The sequence below is a fragment of the Pollicipes pollicipes genome, unplaced genomic scaffold (assembly GCF_011947565.3).
Source record: "Pollicipes pollicipes isolate AB1234 unplaced genomic scaffold, Ppol_2.1 Scaffold_7261;HRSCAF=8764_pilon_pilon_pilon, whole genome shotgun sequence".
Classification (NCBI taxonomy): Eukaryota; Metazoa; Arthropoda; class Thecostraca; order Pollicipedomorpha; family Pollicipedidae; genus Pollicipes; species Pollicipes pollicipes.
The window spans coordinates 41,100,168-41,121,169 of NW_023597054.1; the positions used below are offsets into that span (position 1 = coordinate 41,100,168).

A 21,002-nucleotide genomic window follows, 5' to 3' on the forward strand; every position below is an offset into this window, starting at 1 on the left:
ACCGAACCCCGTACCTCTGGTTTCCAAGACGCGCAGTGGTTAGCGCAGGCGCGTCCACCGCTTCATTATCGGTACCCTCACTGGCTTGATTCAAATGATGCATGAGTCACAACTACATGCCAGGCATGCTTAGCCAATAACATGTGTGTTTATTGTACACTTGCAAGTCCTTCTCGCGCCTAAATGACTGCATTTTTATCTGGTTTCGAGATGTCCTGTAAAGGGAAAACAGTTGTATAGCGATTGAGTTTACGTCCTGCAAGTTTAACACGCGCCCTGGTGGCCGATTGAGTGCGTTGCGCTCGAGTGGGGGAGGGGGAGGGGGGCTTTGACTGCCCCGAGATTTCAAAAGCTAAAAGAGCCAGAGACACCTAATTCACATGATAGATGGACCTGTATATTGCCTTATTTGTGATAAAAGTTCAGGTCACTAGGCCGCGATTTTTTGGTCAAACGAGGTCAAAAAGTTCAAAGTCCAAGTCGGCGTCCGGAATACCCCCGACGGCGCGCGAATACCCGGGATTTCGGTCCAATGAATTCTGGTGGGACGTTCTTATATTTATATGGGTTCAGCGCTCTGGTGTAGAAATACCGCGTCCCAGTCTCCGTCCTCGAGCGGAGCACGTAGAGCAGACGGTTCCACCTCGTGCTTCGGGCTCGCACAGTGCCTGCCATTCGCTTGGGCGATGAGCGCGAGCGAGCTCGGTTCACCGTGTGCCTTATCGCGGACGCAGAGGGCGTATGCATCCGCTAGCCGAGGGCCAGTATTCGTGCTGTCGTTGACGTCACCCTGTTCAGTCTCTAAGAATTTCCTGAATCCTGGAAACACTCCATTTAATGAAAAATCTCCGACTGAACTCATTATGTCCACAGCACTTTACCAAACGTCGAGCGATCCGTCTGAAACATCCTAGCGAACAATAATGTTGATGTCAGGTCATCACAGAGTAATGACGTCATCAGCGAAGGCCTGTGCGGCCCTTTGTGATGCCATGGTCAGCAACTCAGTCCTGTTTTGTTTCATCTTGTTTGCGATTTAGCTCACGTGATTCATCAAATGATCATCATGTGTGACAGCTGTCCATCACGCGGGATGAGATAACACCAGTCCACCAACAGCAGTCACGTAAGGTCACTCATAAGCGTGTAAAATTATATTTGCGGTCCGTTTTTACACGTAGCTGCAAATGCCATTTTACACAATGCTATTTGTACGGACGGATTCCGGTAACGTTCGTGATAACTCACGGGCACTGAGACTTTGCCAGTCGTATGGCGTACGGCAGCACGATGTTTTCAAGACGGAAATGAACCGCGTCACCGACCGCCGTTGAACGCATTCGATCTGACTGGTAGATTATCGGATGTAACAGAACTCTCGACGTCCAGTTGGTTGATGCTTGTAAAATACACCATTAGTGTAGCGAGGTTAGTAAGCGGCCGTTAAGATACACCGTCAGCCGGGTTAAGAAGTGGCCCAGCCGTTGTGGTGATGCACTGCATAGCGGCATATGCACTGCGCGCACAGTAAACACATAAGCTACGACACGCATGCAAGGAGTGGCTGGGCTGTGTAACCACTGTTGTTTTATCTGGTCTGTGTGGATTGCTTATGTTCACTGTCGCGACACCTGCTAGGACCTCGTTTGAAGGGGCAGACATAGCAGCAAACCAATGGACTGTTCCAGGGATGGCTTTGAGCTGGACATCGCCCCTCAGGGTCAGGGCACCAAGGAGGTCATGTTGTTCTGGGTCCAGTGCCGGCTGAGGGACTACAAGGTGAGCCAGCACACAGAGCAGATTGTCTTGCTCTCCGTCCAGCGCCTGTTGGGGAACTAAACTTTGTTTAGGACACCAATAAGGCCCACGTTTTGTATTCCCAGTTTCTGCTCGAGAGGCTTCAAGGGGACGCACTTGATCCATAAGCGTTCAAACGGCACGCATTCAAGTTGCTTAAGTGTTGTTGTTGCGAAGCCTTTCCGTAGTCGCTTTCATGTTCTTTTCAAGAACTCTCGATGCGATGTCTCTATGTCTCAATGCTATGTTGCCTGCACATTTCAACTTAGGTTTGCATGGGATTGCCTTTCTTGACCTGCATCACAAGCATCGTACAAAGCTTTTCGACGCTCAGGTTTCACCGTGCAGAAGAAGACGCATAGAAACGGACCTTCAGCGCTTCTGCATCCTTTCACTTTCGGACCGTGTGAATTTTCCAGACAGTGAAGGTGGAGAACTTCTCCACCAGCTGGAGCGATGGCATCGCGTTCTGCGCGCTCATTCATCACTTCTTCCCGGACGCCTTCGACTTCAGCAAGCTGGATCCTAGAAATCGGCGCTACAACTTCGACTTGGCCTTCAGAACCGCCGAGTGAGTCAAACCCGCCGAACGTTGCTAAATCCGCTATACCGCTCGACGCGCGCCGCTCGCACAATTGCCTTTCAGGCCCTCAAATTTGTACAACAGCAAGTGATTCCTAAACGTGGTAGATTACCTCTGTATGGCGTCCCAGCAGAGCACAAAATCCCGCGTCTGGAATGCTCTGTAAAGAAAAATTAGCGTGGTGTATGACCATTTTTACCCTTATTTTTTATGATTCCTTGCCACCGATGCAAAGCTTTTAGCTCACGTACTGAGTGAAGTGACTTGTGTGTGTGCGACCGAGGATGCTCATGAACCTTGTTTAAAGATATCGTGACCCATCATGGCGTGCCGTGACAATGGCTCTGTTGACCGGTCAGCGAGAGAGCCGGCATCTTCCCTCTGTTGGAGCCCGACGACATGGTGGCCATGGAGAAGCCCGACTGGAAGAGCGTCTTCGCCTACATCCAGTCCATCTACAGCGTGCTGAAGTGAGGGGGCCCCGCCGCGCCACCACCCGATGGCAGCGGCGGTCCGCTGGCAGCCCTGCCCTCTGAATAGTCCCGTTCCGACGAGTGCCCGCCTGCGAGTGTGACAGAGAAGCCAAGCTGAGACGAAGCCGTCGTTAGCCGCGCCCAGTGCTGTGAAACTGCCCCTGAAGCTGCCATCGCTCCTGCTCCCAGCGGTGGGTGACGGTGGCGCATATGACCCGCTTCTTGACCGTGATGCTGCTTCGCTGATGCAGTACCTCCAGAGTAAGAACAGCATGCGTGCCCCAAGCGTGCCGTTCTTTCGCACCGTGTACAAAGTTGTTGGACGCGCGAAAGACGCATATGTGGATGGAAGCTCTCGATGTATGTTTGCTTTAACTAACGTCGCTACCCGAACGTGGCTGCAGCCGGAGGTGGAACCTCCTTTAACTTATTGCTATGGGTATCCACAGTGCTATAACAGTGTTTTACGTCATTTTATCCCACACAACGGTCCTAAATCCCTTGTTTAAGCCAATAGACGTGGAGGTACACAAGCCCGTCCATGGCACAGCGAGCCCCACACACGACTCCGGTACACACAAGCGGCCAAGGAGGCCGGCGAGAGCGGTCAGGGAGGCCGGCGAGAGCGGTCTGTGGTTGCCGGTGCCGCGGCGGCCACACATATTCACGGAGATAGGCGCAGCTGTCGCCCGCAGCTGGCGCAGAGCTCCCGCCAGCTGTGGTGTGCTCGTCGGACCGCCGACGGCCGCGTCGTTCCGCCAGCATCTGCCTACTCCGCATCACCCGAGGACTGCGTCGATCCGCGCGATCCCATAGCTGGGATCTGCTGATCTGCCGGGTACCGTCCAGGAGGCGACGCCACAGGCTGTCGGTTCATTCACTAAATGCTCTCGGGTTATGTGGTGGTAGGTATGCTTGAGTACTTCGGGAAATTGGCATAAATTCACGAAAGGGTCTGCTGCATATCGCCTGAATTTCTGCCGCATCCAGCTTGTCATACGAATGGCTGCCTCGCTTTTATAACCAATCAATAAATGGCCAGCTGAGTACGGTGCTTTGGAAACGCTGAACGTGCGAAGGATCCCGAGAAATTGCAATGGGTCAGACAACACGCATATCATTGTTTGGTTTTCGTTCTAGGTACTTAGGTATGCACGGTATACAAACCACTGATGCACACCCGTTGCTGCGACAGTGTGCATACAACTGCGGGTCACTTGCCGACAAAGCAGCTGCAGGCCAAGTCCTCCGGAACGAGCGGCTCTTATCTTAACTTAATTTATATCATCGCTCTTAACTTATCGCTCAATAACCGCATGACATCATTTTGCAACCATCATCGAATGGCTGCCTAGCTATGCTGACAGAGGCGTGAAAGCGTATACTGATGCCTTCTGAGGTCGAGGTTCCACGCGATCACATCAGCGAACGCGTATGCTGCAGCATGCCTTTTAGCCTAACTGAGAATGAGCAACAGCAGTCGGCAAAGTTCTGGATGTCAACTCCTGAACAAGCTTGTTAAGTTATGGGGAACTCCTCTAACATAGTATTTTATTAATTGATTTTGTTAAACTTGCTATCCACACAGGCGTCCAATTGAGCATATATTTGGCATGAACGTGCTAAAGGGCTGGCACAGCGGGTATGTTGGAATACATCACTCGACAACACGTTAGCACGGAATAGCACTTGGGCCCACATAACGGACATGATGGAAATGTGTAGGGTCATTAGCTGGTGTGTTTATGGGGCATGATGAATTGAAACAGTAGTGTGTCATGATAATACTTCTACAGGTGAAACGATGTAAATGACAAGCCGGCCTCGTGTCACATAGTTTGTCCCTCGCACGATGTCGAGCTGCGAGAAGCTGGCTGTTCCTTCTAACTCACCGAGTCAGGTGTCTAATTTCTTGATCGCCGCAAATGCGATACCGCACACTCTCCACTGCATTCCCAGACATGAATGAAATACAATAAATAAGCCGCAAAGTTCACTATATTTCGGCGCGTGTGTCCTGTTCAGGCGAGTTTTAAATTTATATTATATGTTGAATCATAAGATATAATTTCAAGCGGCGAACACGGAGCGTGGGATGTTTATGGGGACACTTCGTGCAAAAGTTATTTATACCAACGCATTCGAACAGATTGGACCATCTTAGTCTCGCAAACATTTTACACATTGCGAAAAGGACACTTGATGACAATAATGGGACAAACAGATGGTTGATCCGACCGCAAATGGTTTGAAACATCACAGGCTTTAAATACCGTACGTTTCGCAGAAAAGGTGGTTTCCATGTTGGTGGCAAGGCAAACATTTCCAACACCCTTCTAAGCAGACTAGGCTATGGCAGCATGCAAAATATCGAGTGTAAGTCCACTGGTAGCACTGATGGCCTTTAGATACCAGCGCGATAATAGAGCAATAGCCAGCAGGATGTAGCCAGGTCTACAGCCGGTAAGGGGAAGGAAGGTGAGGTCTGAAGCAGTAGCTAGCATCTGACAGCGGGTGTCAAGCGCCGCACAATTGTTCCTGAGTCGATCAGCAACTCGCAGCCCGGAACATTTGCGTTTCTGATGTACAGCCGGTGGAGATACGAATGCGAAATATGCCTTAATTCATGCTCCAAGGGCCTTAATAGGTCGGGCAAATAAGACCCAGCACCTACTCGCCACCTCATATCATGCAGGCATAACAAGCATAAGCAGGCTAATTCGGAGAGGTATCCAGGAGAACTGCTAATGTGCGATTTCAAAGGGCGAAAGTCAGTGTGGAAAAAACATTATATAATCGTTCGAAGTGATCAGGAACGGTATCATTGGAGGGGAAACGACGAGGGAGAGCCGCATCTCTAGAGGGTTAACACCAACCATGCGGAGATACATGGAAAGACGTCATGTCACAATTGGGTTTGCCCTCCCATCTCTTCCGAAAATCCGCCGTTGTTGGCTGCTAGAAGTCCCTCATGTCACACCGACGCCTGCTTCCAAACGAACTTTGAGTGCCTTGCTTCCAGTTTCTGAATGCTGTCAGGTGCTCGGGATGAGTATGAGCAGCCGCCAACTGGTTGCCCGAGGCCGTGCTACGCCGCTGCTGACAACGGCCACCGGGGCCTCGTCCATTATCACCGCACAGCGAAACACCTCGTCAGCCGTCCTCCCGGTCCAACGCCATCCACGCCTGCACCCTCCACGTCAGCTACCCGTCATCGAAGCGCGCATGTCGCCACCACCGCCACCGGCAGCCACCACCCTGCCATACCGCATCCTAGCCGAGGCCGTAGTAGGTCCAATAGATAACATGAAGGTGATGAACGCGAATGGCATGAGCACGCGGCACACCCTGTCCACGACTTTGGCTTGCGCCACGTGGGTCTGCTTCTTGGCGCCGGGCTGCCCTGGCTCTGGGTCGTCGCTGGAGAAGAACATCTCCTTGACGCTCTTGCGTTGGCGACCGGGGAACTTGCGCTTCTTGGCCAGGTGGTGCACCAGCACGAACTCCAGGAGAGCGCCGAACACGAAAAACATGCACACGCCGATCCACACATCGATCGCCTGGGGGGCAGAGCACACATCGTTAGGCCCGAAAGCAGCCACCCACCACTGCTCAGGCGCAGTCCCTATGGGGCGAGGCTTCACCGTTAGGCCCGAGGGCAGTCACCACTGCTCGGACGCGGTCACCTGTGAGGCAAGGACGTCGTCGTTAGGCCCGAAAGCAGTCACCACTGCTCGGGCGCAGTCACCTGTCAGGCAAGGACGTCACCGTTAGGCCCGAAGGCAGCCATCACCGCTCGGGCGCGGTCACCTGTGAGGCAAGGACGTCGTCGTTAGGCCCGAAGGCAGTCACCACTGCTCGGACCGCGGTCACCTGTGAGGCAAGACGTCACCGTTAGGCCCGAAGGCAGCCACCACTGGTTGGGGGCGGTCGCTTGTGAGGAGGGGAGACCGTTGCCGTGACTAATGAGAGCTCCTTAGAACACAAAAACGTCCCACCAATGACGATCGGAGGCTGGACAGCAAAATCGCGCATAGTTCTGACTCGGTACAGTCCTGTCATAGCTCTGCATATATGATACGGAAATGATGCCTGCGGTCCGGCGGAGCTGAAAAGCCAATCCATGCATATATGCAATGCAGCATTTGTGGCTGCTGATGACCGATAAGTCAGAAACTTGAATATAAGGTTCACGATAAATCAGCACAGTGGTCAGAATCGGCAACGACCCACGGTCGAAAAAGGCAGCATTCGCCGCACGGAACAGACATAGGGCGTTCTTTTACCATGACAAAGTCTGATGAACTGGTGCATGCATACATGAACGCACACCTGCTTATCGAGCATTTGAAGAAGGGATCTTCCCCTCTTCCAAAGGAAGACATATTCTATCAACACCGACGCTGAAAGGGGAAACAGCAGGGACGGAATGACTGAGCTAAGCAGTCTTTTATCTTCAGCATACTACCTGTTAATGATGACCGGCTACTGAGAACGTCTGATGGAAACGTCACGCTTAAAGGCAACTGTACGATATCATGCTTTTTGTGGCCTGGGCCTCTCAAGCGCCGCAATACGCAGGCTTCGTGCTGCGTTATCTCATTGTTGATCTGTGGACTCTAGCCACCAACAAATAAAATGTTTTCTTATTGAAGAAGCATATGCACCAGTTGGAATATTACTTCTGTCTGGTTAGGTAAGTACATGCATCTTTAGCATGATGATCTGCTTGTGAATTTCGGAGCGAACAAAGTGGCAGTGGTTTCACTCCAGCTCTCGGGGAATGTGCGATCATATTCCGAAGAACCATTACATCTCATGAAAATGGAGAACCTGTTATATTCATCGCGCGCACACGAGCTGCATGGAGACTGCGACGCTGGTGGTTATCGGACAATTAAGTATCATCGGACAGTTACGTGGCCATCGAAAGCCGGAAAAAAAACCTTATGATGGCTGGACGACCGCAACCTACGTTTTGATATACAACACTCCGTGATGTGCTTATCTTACTTTATTGAAAAAGCCAATCTAACAAAACGCTCCATACCATGTTCAATAAGCTTAATGCAACACTGTATGAATCCAGTATTATCTTGCGACGCGTCGCTGTCCTATATTGTTTTCGCCGAACATAAATTGCTACTTCATTCTTAAAGTCACTCAATCTGGCTAATAATGCAGGCATATATTATTGATAGGCGGTTAAAAAAATTGTCATTTTCCCCTCTAGGTATTTTCTAGCACAGCGGTATTGAATTTTACAATGTGGACATTCGTTTCACGTGTATGCGCAAAGTCGGAAACTTCTAATGGACCAGTATATTCCCCGTGTTTAGGTTGATAGGAAAGAGCGGAAAGCATGCGGATTTCCCAGCGCCTATAAGCATAGAATGATGGTCAACAGGCCCACATATTTCCTCCATGTTTTCGAAACACCACCACTACACATGAGTTGCTGCAAGTCTGTTGATGTGGACTGTCATGCTGATGTGGACTGTCATGTTGGCACGCTCTGTCATGCTGATGTGGACTGTCATGCTGGCATGACTTGTCATGCTGCTGTGGGCCTGTTAGACCGCTTCGACCTGCCATGCTGATTACTCAGGGCAGGCTTACCAGTCGGCTCACGCCGCATTGCTTAGCCAGTTTTTATGCATTAAAGCTTATTCAGTGAAACTCATGCTCGAGAGTAAGTGGGCTAAAATAAATGCCCTCTTTTTTAAAAGCTTTTTACCCTTGCCGTGTGAGGGGGGAGGGGTCTGAGAGGCTCCTCAGATCCCGAAAACCAAGAGAGCTAGAGGCAAACGCAGCCACATCCCGTAAGACGACAGCGAACCGTGGAATCATTGGTAAGGACTATCAGTAAGCATTCAGGAAAGACACCTGTGAGTATGACCGGTGACACTCAAAGGATGATTCCCGCATGTTGTGGTTTGAACAACACAAAGTTCGGCTGAATTCGGTGTAGACCTGGAGACATAAGCTCAAAGGATGCCTTCAAGAAGAAGGCTAACCACTAGTACCCCAAAAACGTAAGTTGATGCATATTGAAGGAGATCTAACTAGGTCATGCAATCCCGCCCGCAAAAGATGACGAAAAGAAACCAACCTTGCACTATCCTTCACTAATCTCATTACGAGTGGCATCAACAAGTGACATCAAAGTTGAAATTTGTCCCAAAACAGATTTGAGCGCCTCCCAGGAGTCGATGGTGGATGCTCCTCCACGCATTTCCCCGCCCCTAGGGCTGCGAAGTGCTGCATAGCAGTGCTTAGCTCATAGAAGCATATAATATTGGCGCTAATTCTTCGAATTTTAAGAGAACAGAGTTAACTGCTAAATGCCGAGGGCTTGGTAAGGGCCAGTTAAGAATGTGAACTTTTTATGGAGTCTGTTTTTTTTCGTGTACCACATGATCCAACTTCAACTTCAAAAGAATATCGCAGACTTAGCGACACCCGGATCCTGGTTGGTTGCTGGCCCTCCGCTTCTGCGGCCCGGAACTCGTATTTCAAATTATTCACCGAAGCTTAAGCTGCTTTAAAGACGTCATGCTCTTCAAACGCTCGCAATGGATAAGCTTTGTGTGCTCACCCGTTAACGACGCTGGCAGGACTCATTCAATAACCGTAATGGTGCGAGGCATGCGGGCTACTGATCCTCATCAAAGGAGGCTCGTCACTCCTGGCAACATTGCAAGGACTAAAACCGGTCCACTCAATACCGGTGCTCAAGCCTGTTGAGCGCAAAGCTAACACTCGATAAAGAAACTTGATTGATGGATGAAGGCCAATAAAAAGTCTCGCGACATTTGCGTCATTCTAACGGCAATCGGCGTCATTGACAGAGCAGATGCTTGACCCGCATTTCTTAATCAGTGTGTCAGATAAGGTCAAAAAGGGTCGAACTACAAATTGGTGCTCAAAGTATGCCCAAAACCTAGATAAATGTTCTGAGAAAAAGGTCAGTGGTGCCCATTTCAGGGAAGTGACCTTTCGCAGGTCATGGTGACCAAAATGATACAAGACTGCTTTGAGTTTTATGTTTGAGCAAGCGTCAAAGATGAAGGTAGGCAGTATGTTCCCAAATATAAAATGTCGACCTGGGTCATTTAAGATCAGTGACCTTTCCTGCTCTTTAATAAGTCCATAGAATATGTATAATGTGGTTTCATGTTATCACTAGATTCGAAATGAGCGCCAGAAACTACCCCATACAGCAAGATCTAAGGTAGCAAAGCAGATTGTTTAGAATTTGGTTTTAACCTTCATACTTGACCCAAGGTCAATGGAGTTTGTTCAATCAATTGTTGCGTTCCCTAAGAAACTATCTCAGAGATGTATGACCTCGTCTAACACTCCGTTCTTCCATCAGATTGAAGGATTCCCTAGAAATTGTTTTCGCGGAATCCATGGCCTGACTTTGACCTCTCGTAGGTCAGCGACCTTACAAGGCACATATAAATTTCTTATATCAAACGATCCACTAATAATTGCCGACAGCTGCACAAAATTTAGCGCGGCTACGCCGTGCTGTTCGGAGACCATTTTGGAAGAAACCTTTGTGAGCTCAAATTGACACCCACTCGAGCGCGTGTTAATCAGTTCAGTTTCTCGACAAGGCTTCACAAGCTAGTAAAATTCAAAAGCTCATGTTTTGTACACTCTCGACGATCGGAAAAGAGGCTTTGGGGCTGTCCAGCATTCGCCTAATTCACAGCAGCAACATACATGACCGATGAAATATCGTGACACATCATACGTATACATAATGACAGATATGACCGATCATTACGCATGAGCACGACACATATGTACATCATATATATATATATATATATATATATATATATATATATATATATATATATGTATATCCATGCATGAGCCTAACACACATGAGTTATGCATACACCAGGCAACCGACATACACGGGACTGGCCCATAAAAGCATGCATACTGACACATTAAAACACACAAGTTCCGATTTTGTGACGATAAATAGCCATTGAATCGGCAGTACTTGGCTATCCCTGCGATAAAAGGCAATCCTTCGCACCCATATGACAGATGGTGATGACATAAATGCATATCGAATGAGCGACAACACATTCACATCGTTTCCATGCATGGATACAAGCTTAACCAAAATAGTCAGTTCAGTGAAATGCTCATCTGTTCTTCCCGTTCGAGTAGAAAAGAAAAGTGGGCGGACAATACATCAGCTTGTTCAGTCTGCCCTTGATCCTACCCTTGCCCCAGGTACCAAACATATGACGCCTGTCAGGCGGGTGGGGTGGGCAGGTGCGCAACCCACGTCACCCTCTACCAGGCAACGTACCATTCGGGCACCCCTTGAGCAAAAAATCCCCCGCAATGGCGAAAGGATAGCAGTTACGTACGTGCCAGGTATAACTACATCTTCGAGACGCGATAAATATTTTGTGGTACTCCTGTCGGCGTTTACATCCTACACGACCAATATATTACATTCCTTCTCACCGGAAACCCTAACCCTCAAAGGTCTGCGCACTCGCAAAAATGAGGTTAGACTAAAGATTATCAAATAAATGGCCATTTGTCAACATAAACCAGATTCGAACACACTGCCTCGTCGTGGCAGCTTGTACCACACATTCCTATAAGTGTCCACTCTGTTACATTTCTACGCTCTCAGTGAGGTTTGCCTAGCGCCTGTCCATCCTAGGTGACCATTATTGGTCCTACGGTGTGCTGCGCATAGGTTAAAATTGTTCATGTCTGAAGCCTTTTTCAACGAGATTGTCTAGATGCATAAAACTCGTGTTTTTTTACTTGTGCTAGTTTTTTGTGACATTTCTTTATTCGAAACATTTCCCTGTTGGATGTCTTAAAGGCAAAACTTTTGTCTGTTTCGGCCTCCATTCAAAATTTGCCGTAATACGTTTGGTTACTGTTCCTCTATCAATCAACTTTTCCAAAAATTGCCGTTTAGACGCGAGGCAGCCGCGGAAAATTTCTTTTGACAGCATTGCATTATTTTAAACTATGTGTTTCCCGTGTATTCTAGAATCTTATGAGCCAATATGATTCATCACTATATCAAGACGCGTCCAAATTGTCATTAGGGGACACTTGCCCCAGACGCCCGTCTCCTTCAATGCACCATGGTTAATTGTGGCATGTATGTGCTATTTTTTCTGTCCGTATTGCATATCTAACTTTCAAACGCATCCATTAACTGGTGTGTGAAATTGCTTTATATACAAAACTACGTTATGTTTGGGTGTGGCCATTCAAACCAGCTAATTATTTGTACATGCCGCTTGGGTGGGCTCTTCCACCACCACGATACCTTGAGGTAGGAGACAGGGGCAACTCGATGCGTTTACGCCGGCTGCCAGTTGACGTCAAAGTCAGCAGCGTGGTTCACTCCCAGCGTTCACTCTTGGGGACCACGGCCACCCAGGCTCACAGTGTCAGCGTCAACTGTCTTGGGCCCAGGCCCAACAGGTCGCAAGTTGTCACCCCCCCGCGTCACTCCGGGGCTCACCGGCCACAGGTCACAGTGTCACGGCGTCACTCTGGGGACCAGGCCACAGGTCACAGTGTCAGCGTCCACTCTGGGGACCACGCCACAAGTCACAGTGTCAGCGTCACTCAGGGGCTCACAGGCCACAGTGTCAGCGTCACTCCGGGGACCAGGACACAGGTCACAGTGTCAGCGTCACTCAGGGGCTCACAGGCCACAGGTCACAGTGTCAGCGTCACTCTGGGGACCAGGCCACAGGTCACAGTGTCAGCGTCACTCTGGGGACCAGGCCACAGGTCACAGTGTCAGCGTCACTCAGGGGCTCACAGGCCACAGGTCACAGTGTCAGCGTCACTCAGGGGACCAGGCCATCAGGTCACAGTGTCAGCGTCACTCTGGGGACCAGGCCACAGGTCACAGTGTCAGCGTCACTCTGGGGACCAGGCCACAGGTCACAGTGTCAGCGTCACTCAGGGGCTCACAGGCCACAGGTCACAGTGTCAGCGTCACTCTGGGGACCAGGCCACAGGTCACAGTGTCAGCGTCACTCAGGGGCTCACAGGCGACAGGTCACAGTGTCAGCGTCACTCTGGGGACCAGGCCCAAAGGTCACAGTGTCAGCGTCACCCGGGACCAGGCCACAGTCACAGTGTCAGCGTCAATCGGGGGCTCACAGGCGACAGGTCACAGTGTCAGCGTCACTCTGGGGACCAGGACACAGGTCACAGTGTCAGCGTCACTACTCAGGGGCCTCACCGGCCACAGGTCACAGTGTCAGCGTCCATCTGGGACCGGGCCACAGGTCACAGTGTCACGTCACTCAGGGGCTCACAGGCGAAGGTCACATTGTCAGCGTCACTGTCTGGGGACCAGGCCACAGGTCACGTGTCAGCGTCACTCTGGGGGCCAGGCCAAAGGTCACAGTGTCAGCGTCACTCAGGGGCTCACAGGGGGACACAGGTCACTTGGCGAAGCGTCACTCTGGGGACCAGGCCACAGGTCACAGTGTCAGCGTCACTCTGGGGGCCAGGCACAGGTCACAGTTGTCAGCGTCACTCAGGGGCTCACAGGCCACAGGCCACGTGTCAGCGTCACTCTGGGGACCAGGCCACAGGTCACAGTGTCAGCGTCACTCTGGGGACCAGGCCACAGGTCGCAGTGTCAGCGTCACTCGGGGCTCACGGCGACAGGTCACATTGTCAGCGTCACTCTGGGGGCCAGGCCACATGGTCACAGTGTCAGCGTCACTCAGGGGCTCACAGGCCACAGGCCACAGTGCCAGCGTCACTCTGGGGACCAGGCCACAGGTCACAGTGCCAGCGTCACTCTGGGGACCAGGCCACAGGTCACAGTGTCAGCGTTCACTCAGGGGCTCACAGGCGACAGGGTCACAGTGTCAGCGTCACTCTGGGGACCAGGCCACAGGTCGCAGTGTCAGCGTCACTCAGGGGCTCACAGGGACAGGTCACAGTGTCAGCGTCACTCTGGGACCAGGCCACAGGTCACAGTGTCAGCGTCACTCAGGGGCTCACAGGCGACAGGTCACAGTGTCAGCGTCACTCTGGGGACCAGGCAACAGGTCACAGTGTCAGCGTCACTCAGGGGCTCACAGCGACAGGTACAGTTCAGCTCACTCTGGGGACCAGGCCACAGGTCACAGTGTCCGCGTCACTCAGGGGCTCACAGGCGACAGGTCACATTGTCAGCGTCACTCTGGGGACCAGGCCACGGTCACAGTGTCAGCGTCACTCTGGGGGCCAGGCCACAGGTCACAGTGTCAGCGTCACTCAGGGGCTCACAGGCGAAGGTCACAGTGTCAGCGTCACTCTGGGGACCAGGCCACAGGTCACATTGTCGCGTCACTCTGGGGCTCACAGGCGACAGGTCACAGTGTCAGCGGTCACTCCGGGGACCAGGCCACAGGTCACAGTGTCGCGTCACTCAGGGGCTCACAGGCGACAGGTCACAGTGTCAGCGTCCTCAGGAGGGCTCACAGGCGACAGGTCACAGTGTCAGCGTCACTCTGGGGACCAGGCCACAGGTCACAGTGTCAGCGTCCTCCGGGGACCGCCACAGGTCACAGTGTCAGCGTCACTCCGGGGACAGGCCACACCAGGTCCCCACAGTGTCAGCCGGTCACTCAGGGGGCTCACAGGCGACAGGTCACAGTGTCAGCGTCACTCAGGGGCTCACAGGTGACAGGTCACAGTGTCAGCGTCACTCTGGGGACCAGGCCACAGGTTCACAGGTCAGCGTCACTCAGGGGCTCACAGGCGACAGGTCACAGTGTCAGCGTCACTCAGGGGCTCACAGGCCCCAGGTCACAGTGTCAGCGTCACTGCTGGGGACCATGGCCACAGGTCACAGTGTTCAGCCGTCACTCAGGGGCTCACAGGCGACAGGTCACAGTGTCAGCGTCACCTCTGGGGACCAGGCCACAGGTCACAGTGTCAGCGTCACTCAGGGGCTCACAGGCGACAGGTCACAGTGTCAGCGTCACTCTGGGACCAGGCCACAGGCCACAGTGTCGGCGTCACTCAGGAGCTCACAGGCCACAGGCCACAGTGTCAGCGTCACTCAGGGGCTCACAGGGCCACAGTGTCTTACAGGGATCCTGTGTGGGCAATGGGCGCCAAGTCGGGGGTAGTACATTGGCTGAACAGAGACGAGAGCGAGACCCCGAGCTTCAAAAGGCCTCTCACCCTGCTCAAGACCCTCCTGAAAATGAAAGAATGGGAAAGATAAAGAAAAAGGGAGAAAGAAACATGAGAAAGGACGATCCAGGTGTTCGCACTCACAATGAGACAGTGGGCCTGTGCCAGTCAGAGATCGTAGTGCCGAACGAAGGGCCCCTGTCGAAATGGCGTCTTGGTGTCAGTCGTGACAATGTGGATCCCTACACCAGCAAGGGATCCTTTTGCGTCAGTGACAGCCCCTGTGTCGATGTTGTGCCGGATGTCCAGGTTAGAGGGCCTGCCGCATCAGGGATGGGACCGGTGTATGATGTGTCCCTCTGAAGGCCTCGGCTAACTGCTTTATCCGGCAGCTCAGTTTTGGATGATTTCGGCAGGATTGGATTCCCTGTTGCCATTCCACCAGCAGGGCCTTATGTTAACCGCGGTGCCCCTCTCTCACCATGATCTGCTGCGCCCCCGACCATACTTCAGATCGTCGCAGGAAATGAGCAGGGTTCGTCACTCCTTCAGCCCACTTTTTTCAATTGTAGGCGCTTGAAAGAAGGCTAAGAGCTAATGTGCACCTTACATTGAACGATTCCGTCAGTAAAATGCATTACCATCAGGCAAATATGTGTGTAGCGCAGCAACATTAGCAGTTGAATATGCTCGTAATCGAACCAGCGCAAATGATAAGGGCGGGGCTAGAGGGTGAGTGGAGTAAGGTTTAGCGACACGCAAATATATAACCGATTATGCACACACAAAGCCTGACGCACAAGGCGGTCGTTCCGTCTTGGCGTTACGAAAAAAGTTGTTATTCGTCGAAATGATAATTATGTTTTACACTTTAATGGCCAACGGATGGAAATCCTAAAAAGTAACCCACGCATATTACTGGTTGGTGACAGGCCATTTCAGTCACATTCTTAGATACACCAACATCGTTTATGATAAAACCTTCGCGGAGAGCAGATACCAGAAAAATTTGTGTTCATAACAAAACTGGGTGCGGGCCGTTGGCATCTTAGAGGGATAATGACGCGACCAAACAAATACGAACACAAAAGTTTCAAATATACGAGATGGCAATTTTTTCTTGCCAGGGCGAGATAGCCGAGGGGTTAGCGCCTCTGACTCTCACATAGGGGTCCGTGTTCGAAACCCGGCTGCTCCATAGCCCCTGAGAAACCCCTGAAGCGCTCTAAGCGCTCAAAATCTCGTGAAGCCGGTGGCGCACTCGCATGCTCCCCAGATGTGAGCACGATAAGTCACAGAAGCCCTCATCAAGAAGCACCAAGCCAAGATCAACAGCTTGATAAATGGCTGGTCTGCTCTCCCTGACACATATTGTTTCGCACGCCATCTGTAGCGACCGCAGCAATCCCCCGCACATCATCAGATGTCCCCATGGGTACCACACAGCCAGCACACATCTGAGGCCCGCCGGGCCCAGCCCAGCAGTGACCGGGCCCGCGCGCCGGCTCCACCCACCCCCGACTCTTTACAGCTGAAGGCAGAGGAGCCCGAAAGGCATCTGGCTCTGCCAGCATTGCGTCACTCGACCAGCAAGGCGACAAACCATGAAGCTCTTAAGGTCATTGCTGCACTGAGATGAAGAACATGCCCTGCATCACAGTGGCGATCTGTAAAATTCATAAAATCTCCAGCGTTATGCGCTGTGTCTCTTCAACCCATGAGACAGTTTGATCTAGCTTCAAGACCGAAAGGTGTAAAAAAACGCAAAATTCTTTTTCCGTTGACTTATGTGACGCAATGTTTACACAACGCAACGTTCCACACGTTTAGCAAACATAGTGTAAAGACAGGAGAAGTTTACATTAACGGTCTGTACGCTATTGACGTGGTTTGTCCCGTCAAAGGTTGCTTCCACATGTGATTAATGACACGAGCATGATGCACTCTATTGCGAGCTATCCAATGCTGCCTTCTGTGTAGTTCTAAAACGCTGATGTTTCGATAGCTCGGCGTCTGTGGACTGCCTCCTCTGCCAACTTGGGAAGAGCACCCGCCCAGTGCAGGCAAACACGAAAGTGAAGTGAGCAAGTGAAGCACGCACGGACACATTTTGGTGAAAGTGACATGGGGCACTTCAGTCAATGTCATTTCATCTATGCTGGCCATTTGTGTAAATCAGCTGGGTCTTAATCATGTTTTTTTTAGCTTTCCTGGTTCTTTCAGACCAGCACTTCCACAGCATCGCAGTATTAAATGCCGCTGCAAATGCTCCCAGCCTTCCTGTGAGGAGAGACCGTGCTGTGAGCGTCGCCGTGCGTAACAGCCGGCCCGTGACCTTTACCCTGCAAAACACGCACGCTTTTAACGGTCTCTTTTGGACGGGTGGGCCTTTAAATGGACTTTCAAAGATCACTCTACGGAGCGAACATACAGATAGCGGCACTCGATGGGGCAGCCCAATGTCTGGGTTGCTCTGTGGAGCAAACATACAGACAGCGGCACTCGGCGGAGCAGCCCAAATGTCTGGGTCACTCTGCGGAGCACCCACACATGATGGCGTTACTCTCTACAACTATCACGCTGCCAACTACACTCTGCGGAACAACTGTTGTTTTTGATTGGAGTTCAAGGATGGAGGACTGCTGATGTCACTTTACGTCCATGCGGAATAGTTGCAATTCTAGCGTCATAGTACGCAAACGCTACTACCGGCGCTCTGCCAAAAAAAACGCCCAGCTGTGCTCTGCGACAACCACAACGACGCCAGCGTCCCTTCACAGGCAGAGAGCTCCCCCGCAGCTGCCTGCCGAACAACGGCATCACGCCAGGTGCTTATGGTTCGCAAAGAGCCTGTCGGGCCATATAAATCAATATTTGAAGTAAAATACACAATGTCCACGGTATGACATCCTTTTACCATTTTAACGGCATCTGTTTGGATCTTTACCACTTGAACAGGTTTGGGTTTTTGTTTGGAGCCTGTTTGGAGTTTAGCCACTTAAACAGCATCTTTTGGGGTTTTTGCCATTTGAAAAACATCTGCTTGGGTCAGTTATGAATTTGTTAAGGTCAGTGTGAGTAGACACGTTTAGATGCATTCAGTAGACACATTTAGTTTACTGTAACTTGACTCCACGAGAGAGGCTCGTGATGATACGTGGCCCGACACGAAACTGTACTGAACGTCATTTAATTGAATTAGGGGTGCACACGTAAGCGGCTTCCCGTCACATTGGCAGCAATACGGCAAAGGCGATATAAAGCAAATCACAACCAAACGAAACTTGTGGACCAGTTCTGCGACTAATGCAAACAGCATGACTGAAATCTTGGACACGCAGCACCGGTTGCCGGGCTGCAGATGTTCTGTTGCACTATTGTATTCCGAGGAGCGCTGTAAATGTGTGAGCGGCGCCGGAGTTGTCACCAGCCCCCGGGCGAGAGGGAGCGCTCCCCCCTCCGCGGCGCGGTCACGGCCGACACCGGGGCGGCACGTGCTCACCTGGCCGGCGTCGCCGTCTGCTCCAGCCAAAACGACACCCACGAGATGGAGACGATCATGATGGTCGGGATGTACGTCTGCAGCAGATGGTAGCCGTTCTCCCGGTTCAGCCGGAACCGTGCCGACAGCGTGCTGAACTGACCTGGACGGATGAAGAGCGTGCTACCCGCCGCCCAGAACTGATAGATCCAGCGCACAGGTGCCAATCCAACACCCTGTGCCACGACTGCTTAATTATGCAGCGCAAGAGAAATTAGCTGCGAATCTGAATTGCATGCCATAGCTCAGTGAACACGCAATAACATATTTGAACACGTTGGGCATGGCACCCATCCCTGGTGAACTCTAGTATCATGACCAGCTCGTGACATCCACTGGTGCTGTTGCTGAGAATGCTGAGCGGATCATGACACGAAGCGGTCGTGGAGTCAAGAGCGCCGGGCGTCTCTTGCCGCACGCCGGTGGTGTACAGCTCATTACGCTAAGCTGCCTCTGACACCCAGCCTTGGTATTGTTGAGAATGCCGGCCGTCCTCCTGACACCCACCGGTGGTGTGTATCTCAGTATGCTAGGCTGCCTGTGACACCCACCGGTGGCGTAGCTGAGAATAACGAGGTTTCCTGACACTCACAGGTGTTGCTATCTCAGCATGATAGGCTGTCTGTGACACCTACCGGTGATGTAGTTGAGAATACCGGGCGTCTCCTGACACCCACAGGTGATGCTATTTCAGTACGCTGGACTGCCTGTGACACCCACCGGTGGTGTAGTTGAGAATGCCGGGCGGCTCGGCAGTCAGCTCCTCCAGGCTGAACTGGGCGATCTTCATGTTGTCTGTGCTGTCTACGGCCCTGGTTCCGTGCATCCACTTAAACACCAGCGCCGACGTGGGGTGAGCAACTGAGAACGTGAGGTGAGCAAGTGAGAACGCCGTGCAGACGCACGGTGTAACAAGGCAATTTCACATTTCACCTGATCAAATGAACGAGGCGTTCAGTTCAAATTGCCGCACACACTGACCAAAGCTTAGAAATATTATTGGAACGACAACAGTGATAAGTGTAGAGGCAGCCGATCAAGCTCTGACTATCAAAACTTCGCAGTTTTGTGTCGAGGTAGCAAACCAAAATGTCGTGTTTGATACCACCAGCAGACCACCACAAACGATACACATGCTTGCGAAGACCCAAGTATTTACGACACAAGGTGCGGGACCGGTACCTGAGGCTGAACAGAGTGCTAAGGGCAGGCCGGTCCTGTTATTCGACCCCATATTTCTGTCTGGCAAAGCCAATGGTACTGATTTGTTAACGAATACATGTCTATCAGCTGGAAGGGACGCCTACCCAACCTATGCGTGCATTTTAAAACCGACAATTTATGGACAGGTATCAATTTATAGGGATTGGCAATGATTCAGGCCCTCTTAAGTGTTCCTCATCTGTTTTCAAACGGGACTTCTGATGTTGGTCGGTTCCACCCCGCGACCCATTTAGTCAGATCGCCTTTCCCCTAACGTGCTCGTGCAGTGGCGGCGTGAGTGGGCTCAGTCTCTTCAGCGCTCGCTATTTGCCACTAACTGAGATGGCCTGCGACTGGCGGCAGCGGCCGTTTAAGTCCATATGTGGTCCTAGGGCGGGCAGCGTGTCGAGCATTGCGGCACATTACACCACAAAATCCTACCATTCAACTGGATTTCGCAATGTCATGGTGGGGTAAAGACTGCCGCAGCGCGCCCTTCCTAGCGTAATCTCTCGCTCTGATCCTAGAAATCCACCCGATCAAAATGTTGGGACCAAACATCCAAACAAAATGTGGCATTTAAATTGTACCTTGGACAAGCGATGCGAAACTGGTGAATTTTCAGCGCTCTTCTTCTTCCACTTTTTTGTCTTGACGACTAGTTCGATGTTTTTGCAAATGACCCGCTTTGGGTGGTCCCCAAGTGTGGTCCCCATGCTGTGCCTTTCCTGCATAGCGTCCTCTCTCTCTCTCTCTCCTCTCTCTCTCTCTCTCTCTCCTCTCTCTCTCTCTCTCTCTCTCTCTCTCTCTCTCTCTCTCTCTCTCTCTCTCTCTCCTCCTCTCTCTCTCTCCTCTCTCCTCCTCTCTCTCTCTCTCTCTCTCTCTCTCTCTCTCTCTCTCTCTCTTCTCTCTCTCTCTCTCTCTCTCTCTCTCTCTCTATATAAACGATAAGTTATGGCCAACCAGTTAGTTATAGATAAGCCCATACCCATGCATAGATATTGCACACTGGCGCCGGCCCGCTAGTGCGGTTCTGGAACTACCTTTCAGAAAAATCAGCACAAAATCAGCACCGCTGTTACCTATACGAGTACCTACCTAGACAGTCACATATGTGAGAGGTTTAGCACGCGCTCGGGTGGGGGTCAAATTGATCCTCTAAAGATTTTTCCAAAATGGTTCCGAACGACGCAGCGCAGCCGCGCCAAATTTTGCATAGCTGTAAACAATTGAATAG

At 51.4% G+C, this 21,002-nt stretch overlaps 2 protein-coding genes across 4 annotated transcripts in view; one reads left to right on the forward strand and one right to left on the reverse strand.

The window, feature by feature from the left end:
• LOC119111943 (smoothelin-like protein 1) overlaps positions 1 to 21,002 on the forward strand; it is a 60,571-nt gene that overhangs the window by 30,032 nt on the left and 9,537 nt on the right. For 2 of the 3 annotated variants that reach the window (XR_005095648.1, XM_037235832.1), the window contains 3 exons: positions 1,689 to 1,779; positions 2,217 to 2,368; positions 2,740 to 3,044. Coding sequence is in view for 2 of the 3 variants with exons in the window: in XM_037235832.1 (XP_037091727.1) it covers positions 1,689 to 1,779; positions 2,217 to 2,368; positions 2,740 to 2,854 (358 nt within the window). In the remaining variant the exon portion in view is untranslated. Of the gene's footprint in view, positions 1 to 1,688; positions 1,780 to 2,216; positions 2,369 to 2,739; positions 3,484 to 21,002 lie in introns of those variants that run through there. The other variant, XM_037235831.1, reaches the window with a different exon arrangement.
• On the reverse strand, positions 6,054 to 19,412 carry LOC119111442 (glycine receptor subunit alphaZ1-like). The gene is made up of 7 exons (XM_037235256.1): positions 19,283 to 19,412; positions 18,524 to 18,665; positions 14,066 to 14,080; positions 13,628 to 13,656; positions 13,200 to 13,229; positions 12,191 to 12,213; positions 6,054 to 6,413 (listed from the first exon to the last, which is right to left on the reverse strand). Exons 1-7 carry the CDS (start codon positions 19,386 to 19,388, stop codon positions 6,054 to 6,056), a joined length of 705 nt encoding a protein of 234 aa, XP_037091151.1. The 5' UTR covers positions 19,389 to 19,412.